The sequence below is a fragment of the Acanthopagrus latus genome, chromosome 6 (genome assembly GCF_904848185.1).
Source record: "Acanthopagrus latus isolate v.2019 chromosome 6, fAcaLat1.1, whole genome shotgun sequence".
NCBI lineage: Eukaryota > Metazoa > Chordata > Actinopteri > Spariformes > Sparidae > Acanthopagrus > Acanthopagrus latus.
Window position 1 is genome coordinate 16,476,935 of NC_051044.1, and position 22,132 is coordinate 16,499,066.

Sequence of the window (22,132 nt, forward strand, 5' to 3'; positions counted from 1 at the left end):
GCTTTGTTTTGGGATTAAGTTATTCAGATAATGTGATAGAACTACTGGCTTCTTTACAACCTGTCTGACCGTCGGGTGACCCACTTCTGATCTCAGTAGTAGTTTCTTTTGTAAATACTGTGTTATAATCTGTTTGCAAAAAGCTATGAAACATAGATCCAAATTGTTCAACACAAATTATTACCACCTGCTATTGTATTCACACTGCAGCGACATACAAGAAAGGTCAAAGCAGACTGTATCTGCTGAGGAAGCTCAGGTCCGTTGGGGTGCAGGGGGCACTCCTGACCACTTCCTATGACTGTGGTGGCATCAGCCGTTTTCTATGGAGTCGTCTGCTGGAGCAGCAGCATCTCGGCAGCTGACAGGAGGAGACCTGATAAACTTACCGAGAAGGCCAGCTCCACCCTGGGATGCCCTCTTGACCCAGTGCAGGTGGTGGGAGAGAGCAGGATGAAGGAGTCCCAACCCCTGCTGGTCACTGTCTCAGCACTGGGCAGCTCCTTCAGCAACAGACTGATACACCCTAAGTGTGAAGGAGAGGTATCGCAGGTCCTTCCTTCCCTGCTGCTGACTGACTATACAACCAGCACTGCTCCCAATAGCCTATAGACCTCACTCTGGTCAATTTCCTTAACACCCATATTTATTCCATATTTACACTTTTAAAAAATGCTGTTAATTTTGCATTATATCATGTAAATATGTATATATGTCTATTTCTTCCCCTTTTAATTTTATTGCTTATTTTTGCTATTGTTCCTGTTCTTGTAATATGTTTCTGTTTTTGGAATATTCTGTCACTGCTGTGACAAACAAATTTCCCCATCTGTGGGACATTGAGGGATTTCTGACTCTGATTCTGATTTCCCAGATATAATAATATAACTTTCAGTATCATACCCTGTACATATTGTGTATGTCTACATGTGGTTTTGTTGGAGTTTGTGGTATCATTGGTGACATTTAAGGAGACTAAAAGAGCCTGACTGAAAAAAAATAAAATACTTATTATATTCATTCAGGAGAATAACACAAAGGCATTCAAGGTATGTACTGTATTTTTGAGAGTTCGGGGAGTAAAACATGCCATGCATGTACAGCATCGGTAAGTTGAAAATGCATGGAAATGTATCTATCATTCATAGTAATGGAAATCTCAAGGAAAATATCTCCAGTTAAAAAAAATATATATGCTCAACATTAAGTAGAAAACACATTGGAAAACAAAATGGAATGACAGACAGCAAAGAAGTGAACCTTTTGCCTTAGTTGAGGAATATGAGTAAGGCTCAATACATTTTCCATCTTGATCTCAAAGAAACAAGATTAAATTGCAGGTTCAAACCTATCTGCGATCATTTGTCATAAACTCTAAGGCCTGGATTACACTAGTTAACGCTACACATAAGGTTTACATTTCTTACAGTTAAGGCTGTTTGCGTTCTCGTTTGTTTTTCAGTGTTTCTGCACGGTGCTGTAAGTCATGTGCGACAGGTCTGGTGCAGCTGGCTCTTCAGGGATGGTGTCGTACAAATGGAACATTTCATGCTGAGAAGAGAAAAAAAAAACAACTGCAGCATCTATTAATATATATGTATATAGAAAAGTATATCTAATGTTGTCAGACTTACACGCTCATCTTGAGGTTCCTGCTGTTTCACCGTCTCAGGACACACTAACGAGAAACACACACACACAGTGAGATGATAGTTTCCTGTTTAGTTTGGCGTGTTATTGTATGCTGAATTTCTTCTGTCTGCCGATGTTCAAAATAAATGAACAGCGGGATGGGAAATGGTGGTTATTTCAATGTCCTCCCTCAAGGTGAAGTTAATAAACATGGATGAAATCTGTCCAGGGGCAGCAGAAATCAAATATATTGTGTTGAGCAGAGCCAGTTTCATTGTCTCAAAAACTGTCTCTCTATTCTATCATTGTATTATAAATGTTTGTTTGTGTCTTTCTAAACAAAGACACTACAAAAAACATTTTCTCAATGAAAAAAAGCTCTAATACTCTACACTCCAGCATCATATTACATAACACACACTCTGGGTTTATTTGCCAATGATGCTCTGCAATGACAGTAACAGTTTGATCATTGTGTCAATGTTCTCGACTAGTGTCTGTGATTGAAATAGTAGCTTTTCTTGAGCTTTTTTCTTTCAAGTAGTTGTTGAAATTCTCAAACAGAGTAAATCTCAAAATGCAGTGACCGTGAAAATGCAATTTCTACATCTTACAACCATTTGATTATTATTATTTGAAAAGGCTTTTAGATGTATTTTTTTTTGTCACAAAATTCTTCTCTTCAGTATCGAAAAGTAAGTGTGAATGCCCATATGAAAATAGATTCTGAATTCATGAGCTAAACAAATTGACAGAGTTCTCACCAGCTCTTCTTTGGTTACAGCGAACCGCAGAAACGAGCACGATACAACCCACAGTCACTCCGCCACCAGCTGCAACTGCTACGAACTTCAATATCCACAGTTCTGTTTTGTAACAACAGAAACAAGTGTCAGTTTTACTTCTCACAACATTATATGAAAATCAGGAAGACATTACACGAATACAAAAGACACTTATTGTCACTGTCTAAAAAGATCACAGCGTGTTTGTTGCAATCCTGTTCAGAGGCACTTTAAATCGAAAAAAAGTTAAATTATATTCACAATAGAAATAAAGATATAGAGAGAGAGAGACATGTAGCATGCATAACTTCATCTCAACCCCTAATACCAATGCACAACTAATGAATACAATTATATGTAAAGTATTGCTTTGTCACTAATAAGTAACTAGGTGGTGAAAATGATTTAATCACAGTGGTGAGAAACGACACCAACTGTACTCACTTGAAGTAGTTTTCTGAGGGCTTGCAGACAACAAGCTGTCTTTATTGCCAGTTGTACTGACACTCGAACCTTGTATGAGCACATGAAGACATGTTTTTAAAACACTGACAGCTACACAGTAAGCATTTGGATTATTAGCAATAATAATAATCTTTGGTCTACCTGTTATTGCATCACTTGATTCTGGATTATCAGGGGTGGCACTGGTGTCTGTTTCGTGAAGGCATACAGAACATAAACATTAAAACAATATATTGTCTTCCTTTGCCGAAGGGGCACAAATGTTATATGTCATATGTAACAATGTGGGCTTGTATCTGCACAACACACAGTCTAACTTACATCCATCATGCACAATCAGAGTAACCGATCAGCTACTTTAGTATGTACTTTCAATAAATTTCAGGATAATCACTTTTTATAAACCTATCCAGGGTTTTACATATAATATTACATAATGTGTTTATCAACGCATGTGATAACCATCAGGGATCCCAACCGGCCTTCCTGCTGAATGAAGAATAGTTATTTTCAAAATAGATAAGAACTCTTATTATTTTCGTTTTCGTTGTCTTTCCGCTTATCCATGAGGGTCGCGGGATGTTGTTGTTTCCCCCTAAGGGGCTGAACTCTTATTATACGCTTCATATATTTGTAATCTTGTTACCTGTTTGTTTTACAGGAGTCACAGGGGTCGTGGTATAAACTGTCAGACCTGGTAAATACAGATATTTCAAAACCTTAAAAATTACATATTTTTACTGATTTGTGATAATGTTCTGATTTCTCTTTAAACGTCGAACATGTCCTACCTGTGGTCAGTGTTAATTTGGGTGTTGTCATACTGGGCTCTACTTCCACAATATCTACAAAAGAAGCAGAAGGATTGGTTATGTTCAGTTTCATGTGCAGACAACTGTGTGGGAGTATCTATGTACAATCACTTGAGCAGTTCCACAAACCAGGAACTAGAGAACACACAGTAGAACCTTTTATTAAATTCATTTTTGATGCAATAATCGCTGTTTTCATAACATTTTGAAATTGTATGAACTTTTTATGGGCCCCAGTCCTTGTATGTGTGAATAGCTTTTGGTCAAGAACATAATTACCAGCTGATATGATCACATTGCAAGGTGGTATTCTATCTTAAATTCTAAATATTGAAACTAGAGAACATCAGACTGTCACAATTACTAACTTCCAGTGACATTCATTTGAATACAGACACAAACACGGGAGATGTTCTATTGCATCTGTCCAATTATACATAGTAATCACAAATCAATTTCAGTGAATGCGTGAAGCACCACAGAATGTGTATGAACATGTCCCCTCTGACTTACCAGTCAAGCTGTATGGATCACTACGACGAGACAAAGAGTTGGGTCCTCCTCCCAAACTGTAATCACAGCTGGCATCACTTTGTTGAGCTGAACGCAGACGACTCAGCAAATCACCAGTTGTGACAGTAAACTGACAGAACCACTGATTGGTTCTTGGGTCTCTTTTACTCCAGATGGTTGTTGTTACAACTGGATCACTGGCTTCTCCAAAGTACAGGTTACATCTTGTGTCAGGATTAGCCGATCCAGGCAGAAAGCAAATAAAGAGAACGTGTTCTCCAGGAAAGTGTTGAAGACTCATCTGTGGTTTTAAGACTACAAAAGAACCAGGAAAACACATCAAACACAAAGCACTATTCTGCTATCAGTTACAAACAGATTGGTGATTCACAAAAGTCCCACATACGAAACTAAACACATCACATGGGACTAAAACTAAAATAATTCTGTGTTATTTGATTTGAGTTTGCAATACATTAAGGAATTATGTCATCTTTGTAAAATGGATGTGTAATCAAATTTATCATTGGTCAGAATAAAAAATATTATAACATCAAAACAATCTATGGAAGTAACAAAAAACATTTCTGCCTTGCATTCACCCCTAAGTGGCATTTTAATGGTGAATCATTGTTTTCTCTTTTGGTTTGCAAACCCTTTAAATGTACCATGCAGCTTTTCTTCTGCCTACATTCAAGACAATCAGTATGAGTGGATGGAAGGTACAGTCACTCACTGTGTATGGTGATGGAGGCTGTGTCACTGTGTGGAGATGGAGAATCTGACTCTCCAAACTTCACAGTATAAAAACAGTTCACTTTAATGTCAGCAGATGAACCCTGATGTGACATCGTCAGCAGCTCAGTTCCTGTCAGTGTCAGCAGACACGAGGAGTCTCTGAGGTTTACTCCACTTGAAGTGTAGAAATGACACTGAGACACAGAAACAGATGATGGAGTCTGACAGTCCAGTGTGACTGAGTCTGTCTCTGTGATCACCAATGGATTCACTCTCAGCAGAGGTGGGACAGATGCTGAAAATGTAGAGAAGAGACGTTGGATTAAATAACTGAAAACTGCATTCATTTAAAATAACTCATAATAAGGTGATGAGGTTGATGCATTATTCTTATTTTTTTATTCCCATTCTCAAACTTCTAACACTTCCCCTGAGGACCTGACCCTCATGTTGAGAGACAGTTTGTTGTTTGTACTTGTTCTCTTGCAAGACATTCTAATATCAGTCCATAGCAGTAGAGTTCACTTACTTCGAATGATGATAGAGAATGTGTCGCTGTCTGGAGATGGAGATATTTGAAGGTAAAAACATTTCACTTTGACCTCAGCAGGTGAACTCTGGTGTGAAATCTTCAGCAGCTCAGTTCCTGTCAGTGTCTTCAGACAGGAGAAGCTTTTGGCTGGTTCTCCACTTACAATTCGGAAATAACACTCAGAAACAGAAACAGATGGAGGAGTCTGACAGTTCAATGTGACTGAGTCCGTTTCTGTGATCACCAGTTTATCCACTGTCAGTGTAGGTGGAAGAAGAGCTGAAAATGTTGAGGTAGATATTATATCACATACTTAACAGTTGCACTACGATAATAAAATTCTTAATCAGCTATTGTGATTTGATACAGTCAGAAACGCAGAACAAAAGTACTGTACAGCCAAATATTGTGGGGAAATTGGCAAAACTAAAACAGACATTTCAAAATTGTCCATACTGTGATAACAGCACACATATTTATTTGATGTTGTTGTTAGTGTATTTTATACTAAACTGTACATACTGTGATAAAAGAACAACATGACCATGAACAGTGAAGTTAAACTCTGGGACTCACCTTGTGCTTCCATCTCACAAAAGGAATCTGTTGTGTTAACAAAAGAAACAGACACAGTAGTTAATAGTAAACTCTAAATGTCAATGTTGTATTTCTCTAAACCTAATGTAAAAGTCTAATAAAACATGCTGAAAACAATACGTAATAGGCTACATTTTAAATAAGCGGTTGAACTAACACATGAGGACGACTAACAGCAGGTGTCTAGCCATGATGAAGTTGAATCATGTGAAATGTCCGAAACTACACTTGCCTGTTTCACTACATGGACTCTGACGTACAGACGTGACATTTTCAAAACAGGAAAACCTCAACTAGAATCACGAGTGAATCACATTGACAGACAGGCCACGGAAACACATTTGAAATCACTTATCAAGGCCATGTATGTGTGGTCCTGTATATTTAGATCCAGTCTACTACAATGCTGGTATAGAAAAAACACTCATCGTTTCTGTTGCTTCCTTCTGTTGTTTTATTTTGCTTTTTCTTAAAAGGTAGGACTAGTGATTAGTGTTGTCACACAATTTTTTTTTTTGTTAAAGACAAATGCAACAAGGTTTGTGTACTGTGTGTTAAACATAACAGCATTCAGGGTGATATATGTCTGGCAGAAGAGTGGGAGGAAGGCTTATGTGGACACTGCAGCCGTGTGCATGTCACCTCACTGTCAGAGAGAGGGGAGAAGGAGGAAGCACAGCTGATAACACTATCAGTGCTAGGGGTGTCACAATCTCAAATGTAAGTTGGATATCGATCAAAATCAGGGGCGGAATCGAGGATTTAGCCAGAGTCCCAGTGTCACATCCAGCAGGCGTGGATGTACCACAGCATGTTGGGCATGGCGAGTGGATTCACATTCTGGATCTGGCTTTCATTTTTAATGAGGCGAGTCAATTTTGTCTGCGGCGGTGAGGGACAGATAAGTTGAGACTGAGTCAACTTTTTTTAGAAACACAGTCCAACATTATGTTGCTGTGGCCAATCATATACGCTGGCTATTAGATTATGATTGAAGCCACAGTTGAGTTTAAAGTAATGTATCATTTGTATTCCCTCAGTTTGGTTTTTTGCACCAGTTTAAAACACATCTGTGGATGCTGACGATCACTATAGGACCGGCACGTTTAACCTCATGTGGCAGACACATGACCAGAGATCATAAACCGGGAGCAACGGGTCAGTAGCATGTTATTTAGCATATTACAGACAGAACACATCAGGCATTTGTCTGTGTAGCATTTAGCTTCATTTTCACTTCAGTTTGGTCTTCTGCCCCAGTTTAGCAACACACAGTACTGACAGTAATGTCATAACCTGTGTGTGTGTGTGTGTGTGTGCGTGCGTGCGTGCGTGTGTGCGTGCGTGTGTGCGTGCGTGTGTGTGTGTGTGTGTGCGTGCGTGCGTGCGTGCGTGTGTGTGTGTGTGTGTGTGTGTGTGTGTGTGTGTCCACATATTGGATGTGAAGAGTGCACACTGCAGAGAAAAAAAATACAATACAAAGATTGAAAATCAAATCCAATCGAGGATTTGGAGATTCGTGACACCCTAATGAATGCTGCGTAAAATAAGTATTGAACAGTTTCAACTATTCAGTACTGAGAGTTTTCGATATTCCAATACTTTTGACAACACTACTAGTGATACATGTCATGCATGGGTGGTATGTGATACCACATAAAGCCAAAGCCACGCTGAAAATTTCAGTGTCATTTTAGTGTTGTTTAATAACAATTTGATATAACTGAAGCTTCTTTTCTTCACTTCTTCTATTCAAAATTGTAATGTCATTTAGCTTGTATTTGATAGAAAAGGCAAGCATGTTACCCCCACAGACAGAATGTAATGTCGGAGCCCATCTTGTTAACTACCTTCCACTGTGTGTACTGATGGGAGTTCACTGGCTGCTTCTCTAAATTAAACAAAACATTTTAATTTCCTCTAAATAAAACAAAAACACTTGTCATATGCATCACTGTAATCATGTGGTATGCAGGTAAAACAACAAAACAACAGTTGTTCCTTAATATTCAACTCCTACTTAACAGTATCCATGGCAAAAATCCACAAAACTGTCAATAGCCCACATACATAGAGGGCATGTGGTTTTTTTTAGACATAGGTTGCAACACTGCTGAGTTGAGCCAAGTGAGAGATAAATGGGACTGGAGCACAGAAATGCATCAATGACAAAGTGGTGTACGACAATTGCATCCAAGCACAACATTTAAGAATAAGAAATAGAAATAAGCTTGGAAACATCCCCTCATCCAATCAGGTCAGTCTCACATCTCTGTCTTGGCCATGGCTCCAGTCCACCAGCAGAGGGTGTAGTCGTACCACAAATCACAGTGTTCAGCAGATTCACCACAGGGGAAGGTATTCACAGCCGGGTTGGAAAGAGACTTAATGAGAGGCATTGCACTCAGTTCGACCAAGGCGCCAGATCACTACTCAGAGAATGTTGGCCTTTAACTCAGTGCTGCCAAAACAGATTTCAGACCTTTTACTGCGGAACAACACCCACATACCATCTGTCAATCAAGTTCAGTTGGAGGCGGGACTTCATCAAATTGTGTCTCAGGGTGGCTGATCCTTCTCCTCAACTGCAAATGATTACAGTGAAGCCATTGTATTAAGGACTTTTTAACCCTTTATTGAGATCGAGTTACACAGACTCTGACAAACACATGTATCATTTATTTTCTGTTTCTTCAACAATAGTTACATCGTCTACATATAAGAACAGAGACTTTGACCAGGTTAAAGGAGGAGGCACAAGACTGTACCTTGTGGCACGCCACATTTTTTTTTTCTTCAGGTAAACACCAGACAACACATATCACCTACATCAAATTCCATCCTTCCTCCCTCCTAGATAATAATAAGAAGAAGAAGATATATTACAAGTTTTAGAATTCCACACGGTTAGAAACCAGCAGTACAATAAAAAAAAAATTAAAAAACTGTCCGCTTTCTGTTTCTCTACACATTATAAAAACATTTGTGTCTCAGTGAAGCTGCACCGTGCTGTACATCATGTCCTTCAGGGCTGACGGAGGTGGCTCATCAGAGATGGTGGTGTACAAATGGTATACATCAGACTGGAAATAAAAGAAAACAACTATGAGACCTAAATGAAGCTCTATAGCATCCATAAACCTGTAAAGGGAACACAGTCAATACTGTGTCCCACGAGTCACTTACATCCTCATTTCGATTCTCTTGCATGTTCATTTTCTTAGAACCTGTGAGGAAGAGAGTACCACACAGTTAGATCATCAATTTAGTCAAGTTAAGCGCCACCTGTATTATATAACAATAGGTTATTTTATAATAACTAGCCTCATATGGTCATGAAAGCATATAGATGAACTTAGTCATACTGTATGATACACCTTCTGTAATAACTTATATTACATACAGTATGAATGGCGTGAAATCAGTTCTCTATCCTGTACAAGAGCCTTAAGCTACATTCAGGTACATGTGAATCGCAACAGCTGCTCACCAGTTGAAAAGTCAGCACCAGGTACTGAGGTGATCACATTGTAGACCTCACCATTACCTGCAGGTAACTTAACATAAAAGGAAAGATGGGAGCCTTGTTATTCAAACGTTCGATTATTCAAGGTGACCTGAATGTTACATATGACAGAAACAAGTGTGTGTGTTTGTTTTTTTTAAAATTACCAATCCTCCATGGTCGAGATGTTTCATGGGTGTAGAGTCATCTGCAACAGAAGATAAAACACACTTCAGTGCACTAAATCAAGAGTTCCAAACCAACGGGCCATTGGCCAGTACTGGCTCCTCTGGGTCAGTACTGGGTCGTTCAGTAGCAGGCTGGGAAAACCCAGTCGGATCTAAAGGTTGTCATGTAGTCACCATTTATGTACTGCATTGTGTTTTTGTATTTATGTTCCTGGAATGGCAACCTTTTCAACTCATTTCACATCACAAGGCAAATAATTTTTCAGTTAACATTAAGTTTAAAAAAAACAAAACAATTTTATTTAAGCTAAAGTCATATATGACTATCAAATGATTTTACTGTTCACGTCACATTTGGTCAAAGGTACACATACACAAGCCCAACCCCCAAGCTGAGAGAACATTTTTAGCTTATGTCCAGTCCATTTTGTCAAAAATGTTGGGAACCCCTGCACTAGAAGATTAAAAAGTTAATGCAATACTGTATACTGTATGTGTGAATGATACACTGAGGTTGCCTGACGACAAAATGTGTACATTACCTGTGACCTTGGCTGGTGTCCTATACAGAAATAAGGGAAAGAAAGTTTTAAATATGTGTCCACATTACACAAGAAAAGCATAATGCACTGTGGGACAATAAACACAATATCCAGAGGGATGTTCATCCATACGCATCTGTGAAAATACATTTTAAGCCCATGGTTTAATGTGGAAATCATCAAACTTAATTAGAAAAAAAATATTACTCAATCTATATCTGTCCAGTGGTTCTGCTCAGTAGCTCAATAAAAGGTCAAGCTGCAGTGGGCAGCCACTTGAACGGAAGAAAAGTCGCAACAGATATATTAGAAAAGAAATTATTCCTTACCTCTTGTAAGACCGTCTCTCTGAAAATACAGAAAAAAGAGAGTGATAAGAATAGTTCCGCTAATGCAGAAATTAAAGCAAGTAAATATGTTTACAGAAGTGCTTGTAGACAATTATTTGATATATAAAAACCTTATCTGAAATAAATATATAACATATGTAAGAAGACAGGGTCAAGGATTGCTGAGCACTGAAGTTGCACTTGGATTGGCTTATTGGCATCAGCTGTTCCCGTCGTGTTGAACAGAGAAGGCAATATGAAGTGACACTTATCATTATCACTCCACTGTTTGGCACATCGTGCAGTGCTGCAACTCCTTTCACCACCCCAACCTCCTCCTTCTGTGGTATACTGTATTGTTTACTAAGATCTATGTTTGTCTTTAGCTCCCTCAGCCTCAACCTCGGCTCGGTTTCTTTTAGAGCAAAAATATATTCAAGCTTTACTGGACACATAAATCAAGTTCTCACCTGTTCCTCTTTTACAAAGAAGTACCAGTCCCACTGAGATAACCCCCACAGCAACTCCGAACCCAGCCATGGCTGCCAACTTCCACGTCCATGTTTCTGCTTTGGAGGCCACAAACAAGTGTCAGTCTCACTTCTAACACAAAAAACAAGTGACTGTGTGTGCCTACTGTGTGTCTTTAAGAGCATGACATATACACGATGTACAAATTCTTCTTTGAATAAGTAAAAAAATGATGAATCTGAAACACACGTGTCCATTATAGGTGAAATGGTAACAATTTTCTGCATTTAAATATCAAATCATGTATTTGTTTACAAAAAATGACATAGCTCAAACTAACTTAATGCAAAACATATCATCTACTAAATTCATCTTATTTTTATTATTAATAACAAGCATTATGTGCTTTTTGGCTCACCTGATGGTGGATTCTGTGTGGGGTCGGCGCCAGGCACATGAAGTGTCTGATCTAACGTTACTGTAAAATATAAATAGTCAGAAATATTCAAACCATACACAGCAGTATATCTTGGTATTTCTGATGTATTCATAAGTAGCTAACCTGTACTGTCTCCTGTTGCTGCCAGTTTTGTACAAGTTTTGACTGTTAAAATATTGAGGAAATTTTCAAATTAAAATGACATATTTGTTCTAAAATGTTTATAAATCTGTCTAAAATGTTGTTGCATCTCTCACTTCCAGATTGTGTCTTATTTTATCTCTATTACTATCTAATAAAGTCCACCTCAAAACCAAGCAACGGTCAGTGTGAATCATTGTGAAACTGAATAGGCCCGTCACCTGACGTTGGTGTCCCCGGTGTTTGGGAAGTAGAGATCGACCCATCAGTGTTGCCAAAAGTCTGACCTGATGAATGATAAATAATACATTGAGAAATAGTCAAAATACTCAAATAATGAATAAAACTCATATAATTTGACTGATATTAACGTCACACTAGAGGTCATACTTTTAACTGATGTGTGTCTTCCTGGAGTGGGAGCCTGAGACCTGCTAACTTTCAGACCTGCTGAAGATATAATATTGTAAATCTTTTAAGATAACTAATTTGTTAAGTTATTTGTGACTTTCAATCAAACTGAGCATCATGAAAGAACTACCTGTGGTCATGGTTGACGTTACGTCGACAGTATCTACAATAAAAGAAGATTTGCATTGGTCAGTTCAATGACAATGAACAACTGTTTGGGACACTGTATGTGTGCAATCACTTAAGCAGGCAGCAATAAAAAACATATAACTTGTGATTAACTAATATCACACTTAACACATCTATAATTATATTATCTGATGCTGATTTCATGGGAGTTATAAAGATAAAGCACCATGCCTGCTGACAGTCAGATATTGTGATTAAATGGAAGTAAAATTTGTTATCTAACAAGATATATGATTGTGTTCTGGATTGCTATTCATATATTCAGCATGTCCTACCTGTGGTCTTTGTAGACGCTGGCTGTGTTTGGGCCCCTCTTGATTCACTTCTCTTAATATCTACAGTGAAAGGAAAATGATTTGCGTCTGTGAGTTTTATGTGTTAAGAAATAAATAAACATTGTGCGGCACTTTGGTCCAAACTGAAATCTTTGGTGGATTGCCGTGAGATGTTTTATGACATTCAGGGTCCCCAGAGGACAATTCCAAATGACTTTGCTAGTGACTCTGGTGATCCTGGGACTTTTCATATGGCACCACCAACAGGTTACTTATTTGTCTGGTGAAATATCTGAACTTTTATGAGACTGACACACCTGTCCCACATTAACACAGATAATGCAAGTGTAATCACAATATGAGCAGAAAATGGCAGAAAACTCACTCAACAATCACTTAAGCATTTTCTCTGAAAAGATTTGTATGTATTCAGAGGTCATTTACTTGGATACATTCATTAACTTCAAAGGAAGTTTTGTTTCTCCAACTGTACAGTTATTACATTGTATTCGTGTTTTCATTGACTTACCAGTCAGGCTGTATCGATCACTACGAGTGGACAAAGACTTGGGTTCACTTCCCAAACTGTAATCACAGCTTGCATCACTTTGTTGAACTGAACGTAGACGTCTCAGTAAATCATCAGCTGTGACAGTAAACTGACAGAACCACTGATTGGTTCTTGGGTCTCTTTTACTCCAGATGGTTGTTGTTGAAACTAGATCACTGGCTTCTCCAAAGTACAGGTTACATCTTGTGTCAGGATTAGCAGATCCAGGCAGAGAGCAAGTAAAGAGAGCGTGTTCACCAGGAAAGTGTTGAAGACTCAGTTGTGGTGTTTGATCTACAAAAAGATTCATGAAAAGTCTCTAAACACAAATCTCTTTTCTGCCATCAAGTACACTGTATGTTGTTGCCGTGTAGCAACAGTTTCAACAAGTGCTGACATTCACAGGAATCCAACTGTCACACCTCAGTCCTCATGTTTTTATGGTAAACATTCACCCCAAGATTCATTATGAAAATGACGTGTGTCATCTAAGGTGATGGTTACAATAATATTTTTCACAGCAAATCCTAACTGGACAACTAATTACCAGTTCATATAGAAACTGACAAAACTGATCAAATGATGAATGGGAATCGTCCTTGTGTTGTCTTTTACACATACATAACATATAATTTGTAAAAGAGATGTTAATTACGTGGTGATTTCCTAGTTAAATATACACTATGTACTATATAAATATGTAACAAATCATATAATGAGAAAAGCAGTAACTCACTGTGTATGGTGATGGTGGATGTGTCACTGTGTGGAGATGGAGAACCCGAAACAGTATAAAAACATCTCACTTTAAACTCAGCAGGTGAACTCTGACTTGTCGTCAACAGCAGCTCAGTTCCTGTCACCTTCCTCAGACATGAGGAGCTTTCGATATTTTCCTTCCCTTCTCCTTTTATCATGTAGATTAAACACTGCAGCACATGAACAGATGGAGGAGTCTGACAGTCCAGAGTGACTGAGTCTGTCTCTGAGATCACCACTGGATTCACTGTCAGTTTAGGTGGAAGAAGAGCTGAAAATTGAAGCATATATCCTTAATAATTCAAATTTAAATGTATCCAAAAACATTCTAAAGATTCATTTATAGTGGCAGAGGATGGCCATTAAAAATCTTCTGGCACCTCTGAAGACCTGAACTCTGTTGAGGGCCACTTTGCAGTTTGTGCCAATAGCATAGCAAGATATTAAAATGTGAGTTCATAGCAGCCGGGTTCACTCACTGCGTACGCTGATGGAAGTTGTGTCACTATGTGGAGATGGAGAATCTGAATCTTCATACTTTACAGTGTAGAAACATCTCACTTTAACATCAGCAGGTGAACGCTGATTTGAGATCTGCAGAAGTTCAGTGGCTACAAGTGTCTTCTGACAAGAGAAGATTCTGACATTTGATCCAATGTAGAAATGACACCGAGACACAGAAACTGATGATGGAGCCTCACAGTTCAGTGTGACTGAGTCTGTCAGTGTGATCTCTGCTTGAGTCGCTGTCAGTTTAGGTGGAAGAAGAGCTGAAAATTTAGAGGTAAACACATGCTACATTATTCACCTAATGGTTACACTTTTTATGCTAATATTCCTGAAGAGAAAATAACTTAATATAGAAGGACTAATATACATACATGTGTGTGTGTGTGTATATATATATATATATATATATATATATAAATATATATATATATATATATATATATATATATATATACACACACACACACACACACACACACACACACACACACACACACACACACTGTACAACATAGCCCAGCAAGAGTTGAAAGGTAACAGATCAGATACTTACCTTGTGTTTGAATCTTATGAAAGGAATCTGTTGGAAATACAGTGTGTTAATAAAGTAAATCGATGTAACAATAATATATTAATTCATTAATCCTCAAAGATCAAAAACTCCACCTCGTGCGTAATATAGTGCATCAAAGATAAGACTCAGGATGAAGATATGCTTTTTTATTTCCAAATGAGGAAATTAGTTTTGGACTCTACACTGCAGTTCGACAAAGTTTACGAATAAACAGCAGAGAGCAACAACACAGGCGATAACAACACACATAACATAAAACCTCATAATGGTTGACATTACTAACAATGTCATGTTTGCTTGTAAGTGTGAACCTGCACTGGTTTGTAATGGTCCACATTATGATGAATAAAGCTAGAAGATGTTTGACTTACACATGATGATGACAAACAACAGCCGCCCAGACATGATGAAGCTGAAAACTAAGACCGTCCAGAATCCTCCAGTGAAGATGTGTATGTGTGTGTCGGGGCTGCTAGTTACACTGACTTTGAAACATTCACGAGACAATTTGCAGAACTAGTTCACAGGAAAACCACAGCTAGCATCTGAAGTTCATCACACATCAGACGGACCAAAGAGGCATGCACACACTTGACATGCATGTGCTTTGACACTTAGATTAATCTCCCTTGATGTTAACTACTTCATAATTTCATCACAAACTGCCTGCACTGATATTTTCATTGTCTGTGCAGAGACAAACATGCAGTTATTTTCTAATTTTGTCAGGCCAATGGAACACACACACTTCACGCTGATCATTTGTTCATAGATAGCTCACACAAACACACACACGCACGCACACACACACACACACATACAACATGGTTACTCTGTGCTCTAGTTAACATTCAGTTTTTTAAATTTTTGTTCTGCATGTTTAACTCTTAAATCTGCATTTCACTTCATATATACAGAATTTTGTTTCATGTGCAAGTCACAGCTGGAATAAAGTCAATGTTTGCATGCTTCATAGAAATTATTTAACTGAACTTCTACTACCTGAGGAAAGTTCAAACTAAAACACAGAACTTGGCCCCCTAAAGGAAAGCAACCATTTAAGCGGAAACCTAATTTAAAAGAATTGTTCCTCCAACCAGAATGAAACTTTCACGTCACCTCTGCACTGTACCCATTTATTTTATGATGTTTAAGGAATTTCCCCAAAAGCAAAAGGCCAGTCATGTCACCAAGCTGGGCTGGAGCTGGTTTCCAAAGCAGAGGAAGCTATACTCTTTGCTGTAGATATATTTGGCTGTGGTTACTAGCTGATATTAGCAAATGAGTTCAGTTAGCTAAGGGTGGCTATACGCTGACTGGAGACTGCGAAGAACCTCTGATCAAGACAGAGTCACCGAGGGTCACAGGGCTCTGCTCAGTCACTACAAGGAGACAAGGAGTCGAGTTCAGTTCCAGAGTTTGATCACAGCTTGCATCCTTTTGTTGAGCTAATTTAAGGCACAAATCACGTGTTCGGATGGCAAACTCGCAGAACAACCGTTTGGTTGCTGGAGCTCTTTGCTTCCTGATGGTTGTTCAAACCAGATGGTTTTCCTCTCCAGCGTACAGATCACATATACTGCTGTTATGAGCAGATCCCTGCTGTAAGCAAGTAAATACAAAGTGGTCACCAGAGAAAGTTTGAAGACTTATCTTTAACTCATGACATACAACAAACATTCATGAAAAGTTGAATAATACAGTGAGCAGTTATGGGAGAGAAGTGTGTTGTCACTGTCTTAGCACTTTGAAAAAGTAATCATGGTTCAGACAGTTCAACATCATATACTGTAAGTGTAAGTACAAGTCTCTCATCCAGCAAAGTATTTCTGGGCAATGTTATATTTACATTTATGACTGGGACAAAACCCCCAGCAAAGTGTTGCCATGGTGACCCATTAGTGACATACTAGCATGGTTCTTTGTCCATATCATCACCATCTTGTTGCGCCTGTTCACATTTAACCATATGCAAATTCAGTTTAATTTGTTTTTATCCTCTTCCTCTTCTATCTTTAATTAACTGTGTATGAGGGGGACAACAAACTTTGTTTTTGTTGTGCAACATTGTATACGTGGACAATTAAATTAACTTGATCCTTGATCTATTAGTGTTTCATTGACAGGGGGAATTCAAGTTCAACTTATTGTTTACATTTAAGTAAATGTATTTATAATTTATCTCTTTATTAATCTCTCTCCCTATATTACCTACAGACTGTATTAATAGATATAAGAACAAGGTCAGGTCTTGTCTTTCAGGTCATATTCTAAACAGAAACTGCTGTCACTGCCTTCAGTGTGAAAGTTGAGCTGTGCGCGGCTGCATGGGTGTGCAGACAGTTTTATCTACATCAAGCATCTACATCTACTTCAAGCTCACACTACAGAGCGTACAGAAAAAGACAGACCACCTGCTGCTTTTATTATCTGATCAAAATAGACATTTTTTGTTCATGTACTTTGTCCCGGACTATCTTTTAATGCAATATTTCGTTGTTTTTACAGGTTGAGGGCCTCCAAAACTGTATGTTTGACTTTGCATTAGTGTAGAATTCATATATTTTGTCCACGTGAGATGCATTTCTCTAAAACAGGCCTATTCTCTTAAAGACTGATTGAACTGTTGTTAGGCGCCAGGACAGAAGGTTCCCTGCTACCTGATCACTTCAATCTACAGACACTAATGCATCGCACCTGTGACCTGACGCGATCTCATTCACCTGGTCACATTTTACCGGAAGCAGCCGCATAAAGACGAAGACGTTGGGCGTGCAGGTGTTTAGGAACCAGCTTTTAAACTTAAAGGAACCTGCGGCTTGTCGTGTCTGGTTTCTTTTTTTTTTTTAAGGATTTGATTCTCAGTAATGCCTCCTAAGAAGCCAGCAGCAGACTCTGCTGATCCGCCTGCGCCCTCCTCCAGTGACGCCCCGGTGAAAGAGACGAAATCAGGTCTGAGCGCACACGGTTTAAACTTGTTTCACTCAAACAGATGTGATGTTTGAGAAAAGAACCAAACTGTTAAAGTGTATGCATGGGGTGTTTGTGTGCGGGGTTTGCCGTCTAGATGCTGCGACGCTGCGCAAACTTGCAGCTCACCCCTCCACAGCGATTATGGTGAAGGAAGCGCTGAGAGAGTTGGACTCTCGCAAAGGAGTGTCCTCACAAGCGATACAGAATTACATCAAACAAAAGTACCCCTCGGTGGATTTGGTGAGGCTGAAGCACTTGGTACGGAGAGCCCTTAAAAAGGGGCTGGAGACCGGCACGTTGGTGCGGCCTGCAAACTCCACCGTCAGCACAGGAGCGACGGGGAAATTCAGGGTAAGAAGTCACGTTTCATCAAACGGGGTTAAATAAGGTCACTAATCGGGTCTCTCTTTTCACCCTGTGCCTGAAGCTCGCACCGAAAGTCAAGGAGGCGAAGTCAAAAACGGAGAACACTGATCCCAATGTGCCGAAAGAGCCTAAAGCAGCCAAGGATGGAGCCAAGAAGGCCAAAAAAGCAGCAGGTATGAATAAAATGGAGAAAGGACTGACACCTGTCATGTAAGACTCCTGTCTGTTTTTAATGGTCTGTAACTTCTTAAAGGTGCCACGAAGAAGAAAAACACTGCCAGTGAAAAGGACAAGTCTGAAGAGGTGAGATAATATAATGTGGCAGACAACAATAATATAGGCCTAGAGAAATGCATGATTTTACTTTTCATGATTTCCACATTCATTGCTACATTTTCTGTGCTCAATCTGATTTTTAACATTAAGGCCTGTGAGCACAATTACTGACATCACACATCATTTGGAAGCCAATCTGGGTCCAATATTTAGGATACAAGAGTCTCATATATGAAGTAGACATGTGTTTAGCAGTTAAACTTGTGAAATGGATTTTTTTTTTTCATGCATTTTGGATTTTTTTTTTTTTGTGTTAATGTAATTTTGTGACGCTGACATTTACAGTTCATTTTATAATTTATCTAATTGATCATGCATGCTGTACCTTAAGAGTTTAGCAGGACAACTTTTAACCTAGGATTTATTAATAATTGTGGTTACAGCCTTGTTTGACTTTTGTTTTGTATTTTAAAAAAAACACTTTAGGAGCCAAAGCCCCCCAAAAAGTCAAAGAAAGATGAAGGGGCTGTTACTTCTAAAGCTGCTCCAGCAAAGAAGCCCAAAGCTAAAAAAGCTGCAGAGACGGGGGACAGCGAGGAAGCTACCGTTCCAGCCAAACCTAAAGCAAAAAAGACCACCAAGGCAGGAAAGGCATCCCAGACCAAGGCTGCTGAAACCAGTGGCGATGCCCCTGCTGCTAAAGCAACTGGGCAACGCAGGAAGAAGAGTGCAGAGTAAATTTGTAGTTAACTGTTTTTATGCTGTTTTGCAATAAAATCTTTATTTTGGAGCTCTTGAGCGCTTTCTGATCTCAATTTGGAATATTGTGTGTGTGTGTGTGTGTGTGTGTGTGTGTGTGAGACAGTATTTAAGCCTGAATTTGATCAACTGTCCTTTGTAGCAGCACAACCTGCTATAGGTTGTTAGGCTGTTTTTTAAAGGGAAATACAGGAATTTAATGTTTGGCTTTCAGAAGCTAATGGGTGTGTGTGGGGGGGGGATGCTAAACATGTTTATCAGAGATCTTGTCACACTGAAGTGTAATATGAAATTTGGGGCCCTTATGATTTTAGTAGTTTTGATTCCAAACAATAATGCCCACATCTCAACAGTTTATTGGTCATCTCCTCTTTCAGGGCATTTGGTGCATACAAAGTAATGCAGACTGTCTAACATGGCATCCCAGTGCCTCCAGAGCCAAGAGAGGAGAATGAAAAGCAGTGAGGAAAGTGTGCAGCTGTGTGTTCTCATCAAGGTGACAATACAAATAGACACCCATACTAGAAGCACTGCCATAACAGCTAGCAGCATGTTGAAACGTTTTCCAAAGAGGGTCCATGCTGTGACATTGTCCAAATCTTCAAGCTCCACCTGCTGTTGCTGCTCTAAGATGAAGAGTCGTGTATGACATGCCACCAGCGCCTCCTACAGGCCACAAACAAGACTGTCAGTGCAGATTCTCAAATGACTAATGAGATGAGAGGAACTACCCAGCATGACTTGTGGTCATGAATCTTGCCCATAGCAGATACTTGCTATGACATGTCAAAATGTCTGTGGTACCTGTGAAGCTTACATGAATATCTGTTGCTCTTTCATGTGACTGGTAAGAAATCTTGTCCTCCGTGGTGGCCAGTTCATCCTTCACGTTCAAAATCTCATTCTTGTACAGTTCTGTCAAGTCTCTGTCCTGCTCACACCTGCACAATAGTGACAACAGTATGTCACATACAAGGTTATGTCCTACCACTCAGAGTACCATAGTTAGTTTATCGTACCTGTATTGTTCCTCCTGTAGGTCCTCGAGTACACCTGTGTAGTTTTGTTGGTAATAAGCTTTTACATTTTCAAAGTATTCCTCAAGTTTACTTTGGTCTTCTCTAAGCTCTTGGATCTCACAGACTAGAGCATCAAAAGCTGGTGCCTGGGTGTGTTCAGGGCTATTGTCACTGAAGCTAGGAGGTCCTGCTCCTGCAGAGCTGTCAGCAGCAGCAGAACAGTCATCATCACAGCCATACCTCGGGCTGGACTGTGGCCGCACTCCCCTGTGGGTTTCATCCGAGTTGTTCACAACTGCAGTGTTATCAATGCAGCCAAACTTGTTGCAGATGAGGAAATAGATTTTGCTCAGCTTCGACGCCATAGCTCCATCTGCTGAATAAGTGTTTCCTGTAATGTGCACAATTGGGTTAATATGCCGCTCAGGCCACTGAACCACTATGCTGTTTTAACATGAAAATCAACACAAAGACTTTGGGGATGCTCAAGTGGAGTTAAACACATAGCAACCAGTAAAGGGGAACAAATTATCAACAATTCTAGCAATTACTTTATGTCAAAATTGTCAGATGAATATTTGTGATTTCATTATTTTGAGCATCACCTCAATTGGGATGGAGGCAGAGGCTTCAAACATTTCTACTGCAATTATGTTAAATCCCAATGGCCACATTCTACTACAAGCAGGGGTGAGAATATCATTATTGTTTAATATGGGTGAACTGGCTTAAACTTAATTATAACGTACTATAAATACTTAATATAGGCCTACCTGACTTCAAATGAAGTTGTCTACTTCAGTGACACTCAATCTGCCAGACGTCAATCACAGGCTACATCCATCAAGGACATCCATCAAGGTAGCCACTTGGGATACAATCATTGTTTCACTTCGGGCTCGATGCTAGCTACTTATTAACATCAGTGGTTAGATGTAAACAATCAAACCGCCGTTCTCAACATGCTCGACAGTTTGTAAGCGAAATTCTGCGCAAAATAAATCACAAAGTAAACAGTAACATAATGCAAATGTGTCCCGGCTTAGCCGTTTGCTAGGTAACGTCCCACCGAACGCTAAGGTTTTCATGTTGCTTAGCAACCGTAAAGCGAACAGGCGACGTTAGCATCGTCACAAAGAGCTAAAGTTTGGATGCCACTGATTTTGGTGTCACATTTGCAACAGAACGCTGGTTAAAATTAATGTGGTCATAAGAGGTCGACATTGAATATGGAATCTTCAAATCAGGCAGTGAATAAAGCTGGGTCAAGTCGAAAAAGCAGACAAGAGTTTCTACCGCTGACATGACCTGCAAGGTGCATGGCAAAGGAAACAGTCACTTAAATGTACTGTAGGCCTACAGTCAATCCACACGAGTGTTTTTGTGTGATTATACCTCACCTCAGGGCTGTCTGTTGGTCACTTTACTTCACTGACATCTCTTTCACTCCACTCTTTGTAGCAGCTGTTAGCTAATACTTGTTAGCTCACAAATCCAGTTACCCACAACACACTGGTGCTCGGAATTTAACGATAAACGCCACAATTCTGGTCTTGTTGATTTTTCACCTTTGCAACAAGTAGGACACAAACATGACTCATCTGAAGGATAATCTAAACAGTCATAAACTTCCTTAATGTGTCCGTCTTAACTCTCTTTAATGTTGTTTCTTATTTTTGGGGGGAAATTGAGGTACGTCTCCTCCATGTTGAGGCACCCACTGGTGACTGCGTGCACCTGTAAGAACACAACCACTACCCAATTTTAATAGTCTATCCCACA

General features: G+C 39.3%; 4 protein-coding genes across 11 annotated transcripts; 1 reads left to right on the plus strand and 3 right to left on the minus strand.

The window, feature by feature from the left end:
* Positions 1–864: 864 nt before the first annotated feature.
* LOC119020816 lies at positions 865–22,108 on the minus strand. 3 transcript variants are annotated; one of them, XM_037100503.1, is made up of 13 exons: positions 21,751–22,108; positions 6,655–6,720; positions 6,054–6,084; positions 5,475–5,756; positions 4,944–5,240; positions 4,208–4,522; positions 3,674–3,727; positions 3,529–3,576; positions 3,024–3,071; positions 2,862–2,930; positions 2,397–2,498; positions 1,635–1,678; positions 865–1,551 (listed from the first exon to the last, which is right to left on the minus strand). In XM_037100503.1, the coding sequence occupies exons 3-13, from the start codon at positions 6,064–6,066 to the stop codon at positions 1,459–1,461; spliced, it is 1,365 nt and encodes a 454-aa protein (XP_036956398.1). In that variant the 5' UTR covers positions 6,067–6,084; positions 6,655–6,720; positions 21,751–22,108; the 3' UTR covers positions 865–1,458. The 3 variants fall into 3 exon arrangements, with proteins under 3 accessions (XP_036956398.1, XP_036956397.1, XP_036956399.1); XM_037100502.1 differs by lacking the exons at positions 6,655–6,720; positions 21,751–22,108 and adding an exon at positions 6,232–6,289 and having other exon boundaries at positions 6,054–6,080; XM_037100504.1 differs by lacking the exons at positions 6,655–6,720; positions 21,751–22,108 and adding an exon at positions 6,207–6,247 and having other exon boundaries at positions 6,054–6,080.
* LOC119020812 lies at positions 8,689–17,518 on the minus strand. 6 transcript variants are annotated; one of them, XM_037100494.1, is made up of 18 exons: positions 15,329–17,518; positions 14,937–14,963; positions 14,353–14,643; positions 13,851–14,144; positions 13,094–13,408; positions 12,562–12,624; positions 12,231–12,245; positions 12,080–12,136; positions 11,911–11,976; positions 11,672–11,713; positions 11,528–11,587; positions 11,109–11,207; positions 10,639–10,657; positions 10,310–10,329; positions 9,747–9,787; positions 9,565–9,631; positions 9,261–9,301; positions 8,689–9,157 (listed from the first exon to the last, which is right to left on the minus strand). In XM_037100494.1, exons 1-18 carry the CDS (start codon positions 15,360–15,362, stop codon positions 9,065–9,067), a joined length of 1,644 nt encoding a protein of 547 aa, XP_036956389.1. In that variant the 5' UTR covers positions 15,363–17,518; the 3' UTR covers positions 8,689–9,064. The 6 variants fall into 6 exon arrangements, with proteins under 6 accessions (XP_036956389.1, XP_036956388.1, XP_036956390.1 ...); XM_037100493.1 differs by having other exon boundaries at positions 12,080–12,139; XM_037100495.1 differs by lacking the exon at positions 13,094–13,408 and having other exon boundaries at positions 12,080–12,139; positions 12,231–12,263; positions 12,565–12,624.
* On the plus strand, positions 17,678–19,362 carry LOC119020836 (protein B4). Its single transcript, XM_037100536.1, has 5 exons — positions 17,678–17,909; positions 18,025–18,281; positions 18,358–18,469; positions 18,550–18,599; positions 19,059–19,362. Exons 1-5 carry the CDS (start codon positions 17,825–17,827, stop codon positions 19,308–19,310), a joined length of 756 nt encoding a protein of 251 aa, XP_036956431.1. The 5' UTR covers positions 17,678–17,824; the 3' UTR covers positions 19,311–19,362.
* On the minus strand, positions 19,668–21,439 carry LOC119020834 (transmembrane and coiled-coil domains protein 1-like). The gene is made up of 4 exons (XM_037100534.1): positions 21,124–21,439; positions 20,351–20,741; positions 20,149–20,272; positions 19,668–19,997 (listed from the first exon to the last, which is right to left on the minus strand). The coding sequence occupies exons 2-4, from the start codon at positions 20,713–20,715 to the stop codon at positions 19,686–19,688; spliced, it is 801 nt and encodes a 266-aa protein (XP_036956429.1). The 5' UTR covers positions 20,716–20,741; positions 21,124–21,439; the 3' UTR covers positions 19,668–19,685.
* Positions 22,109–22,132: the final 24 nt, after the last annotated feature.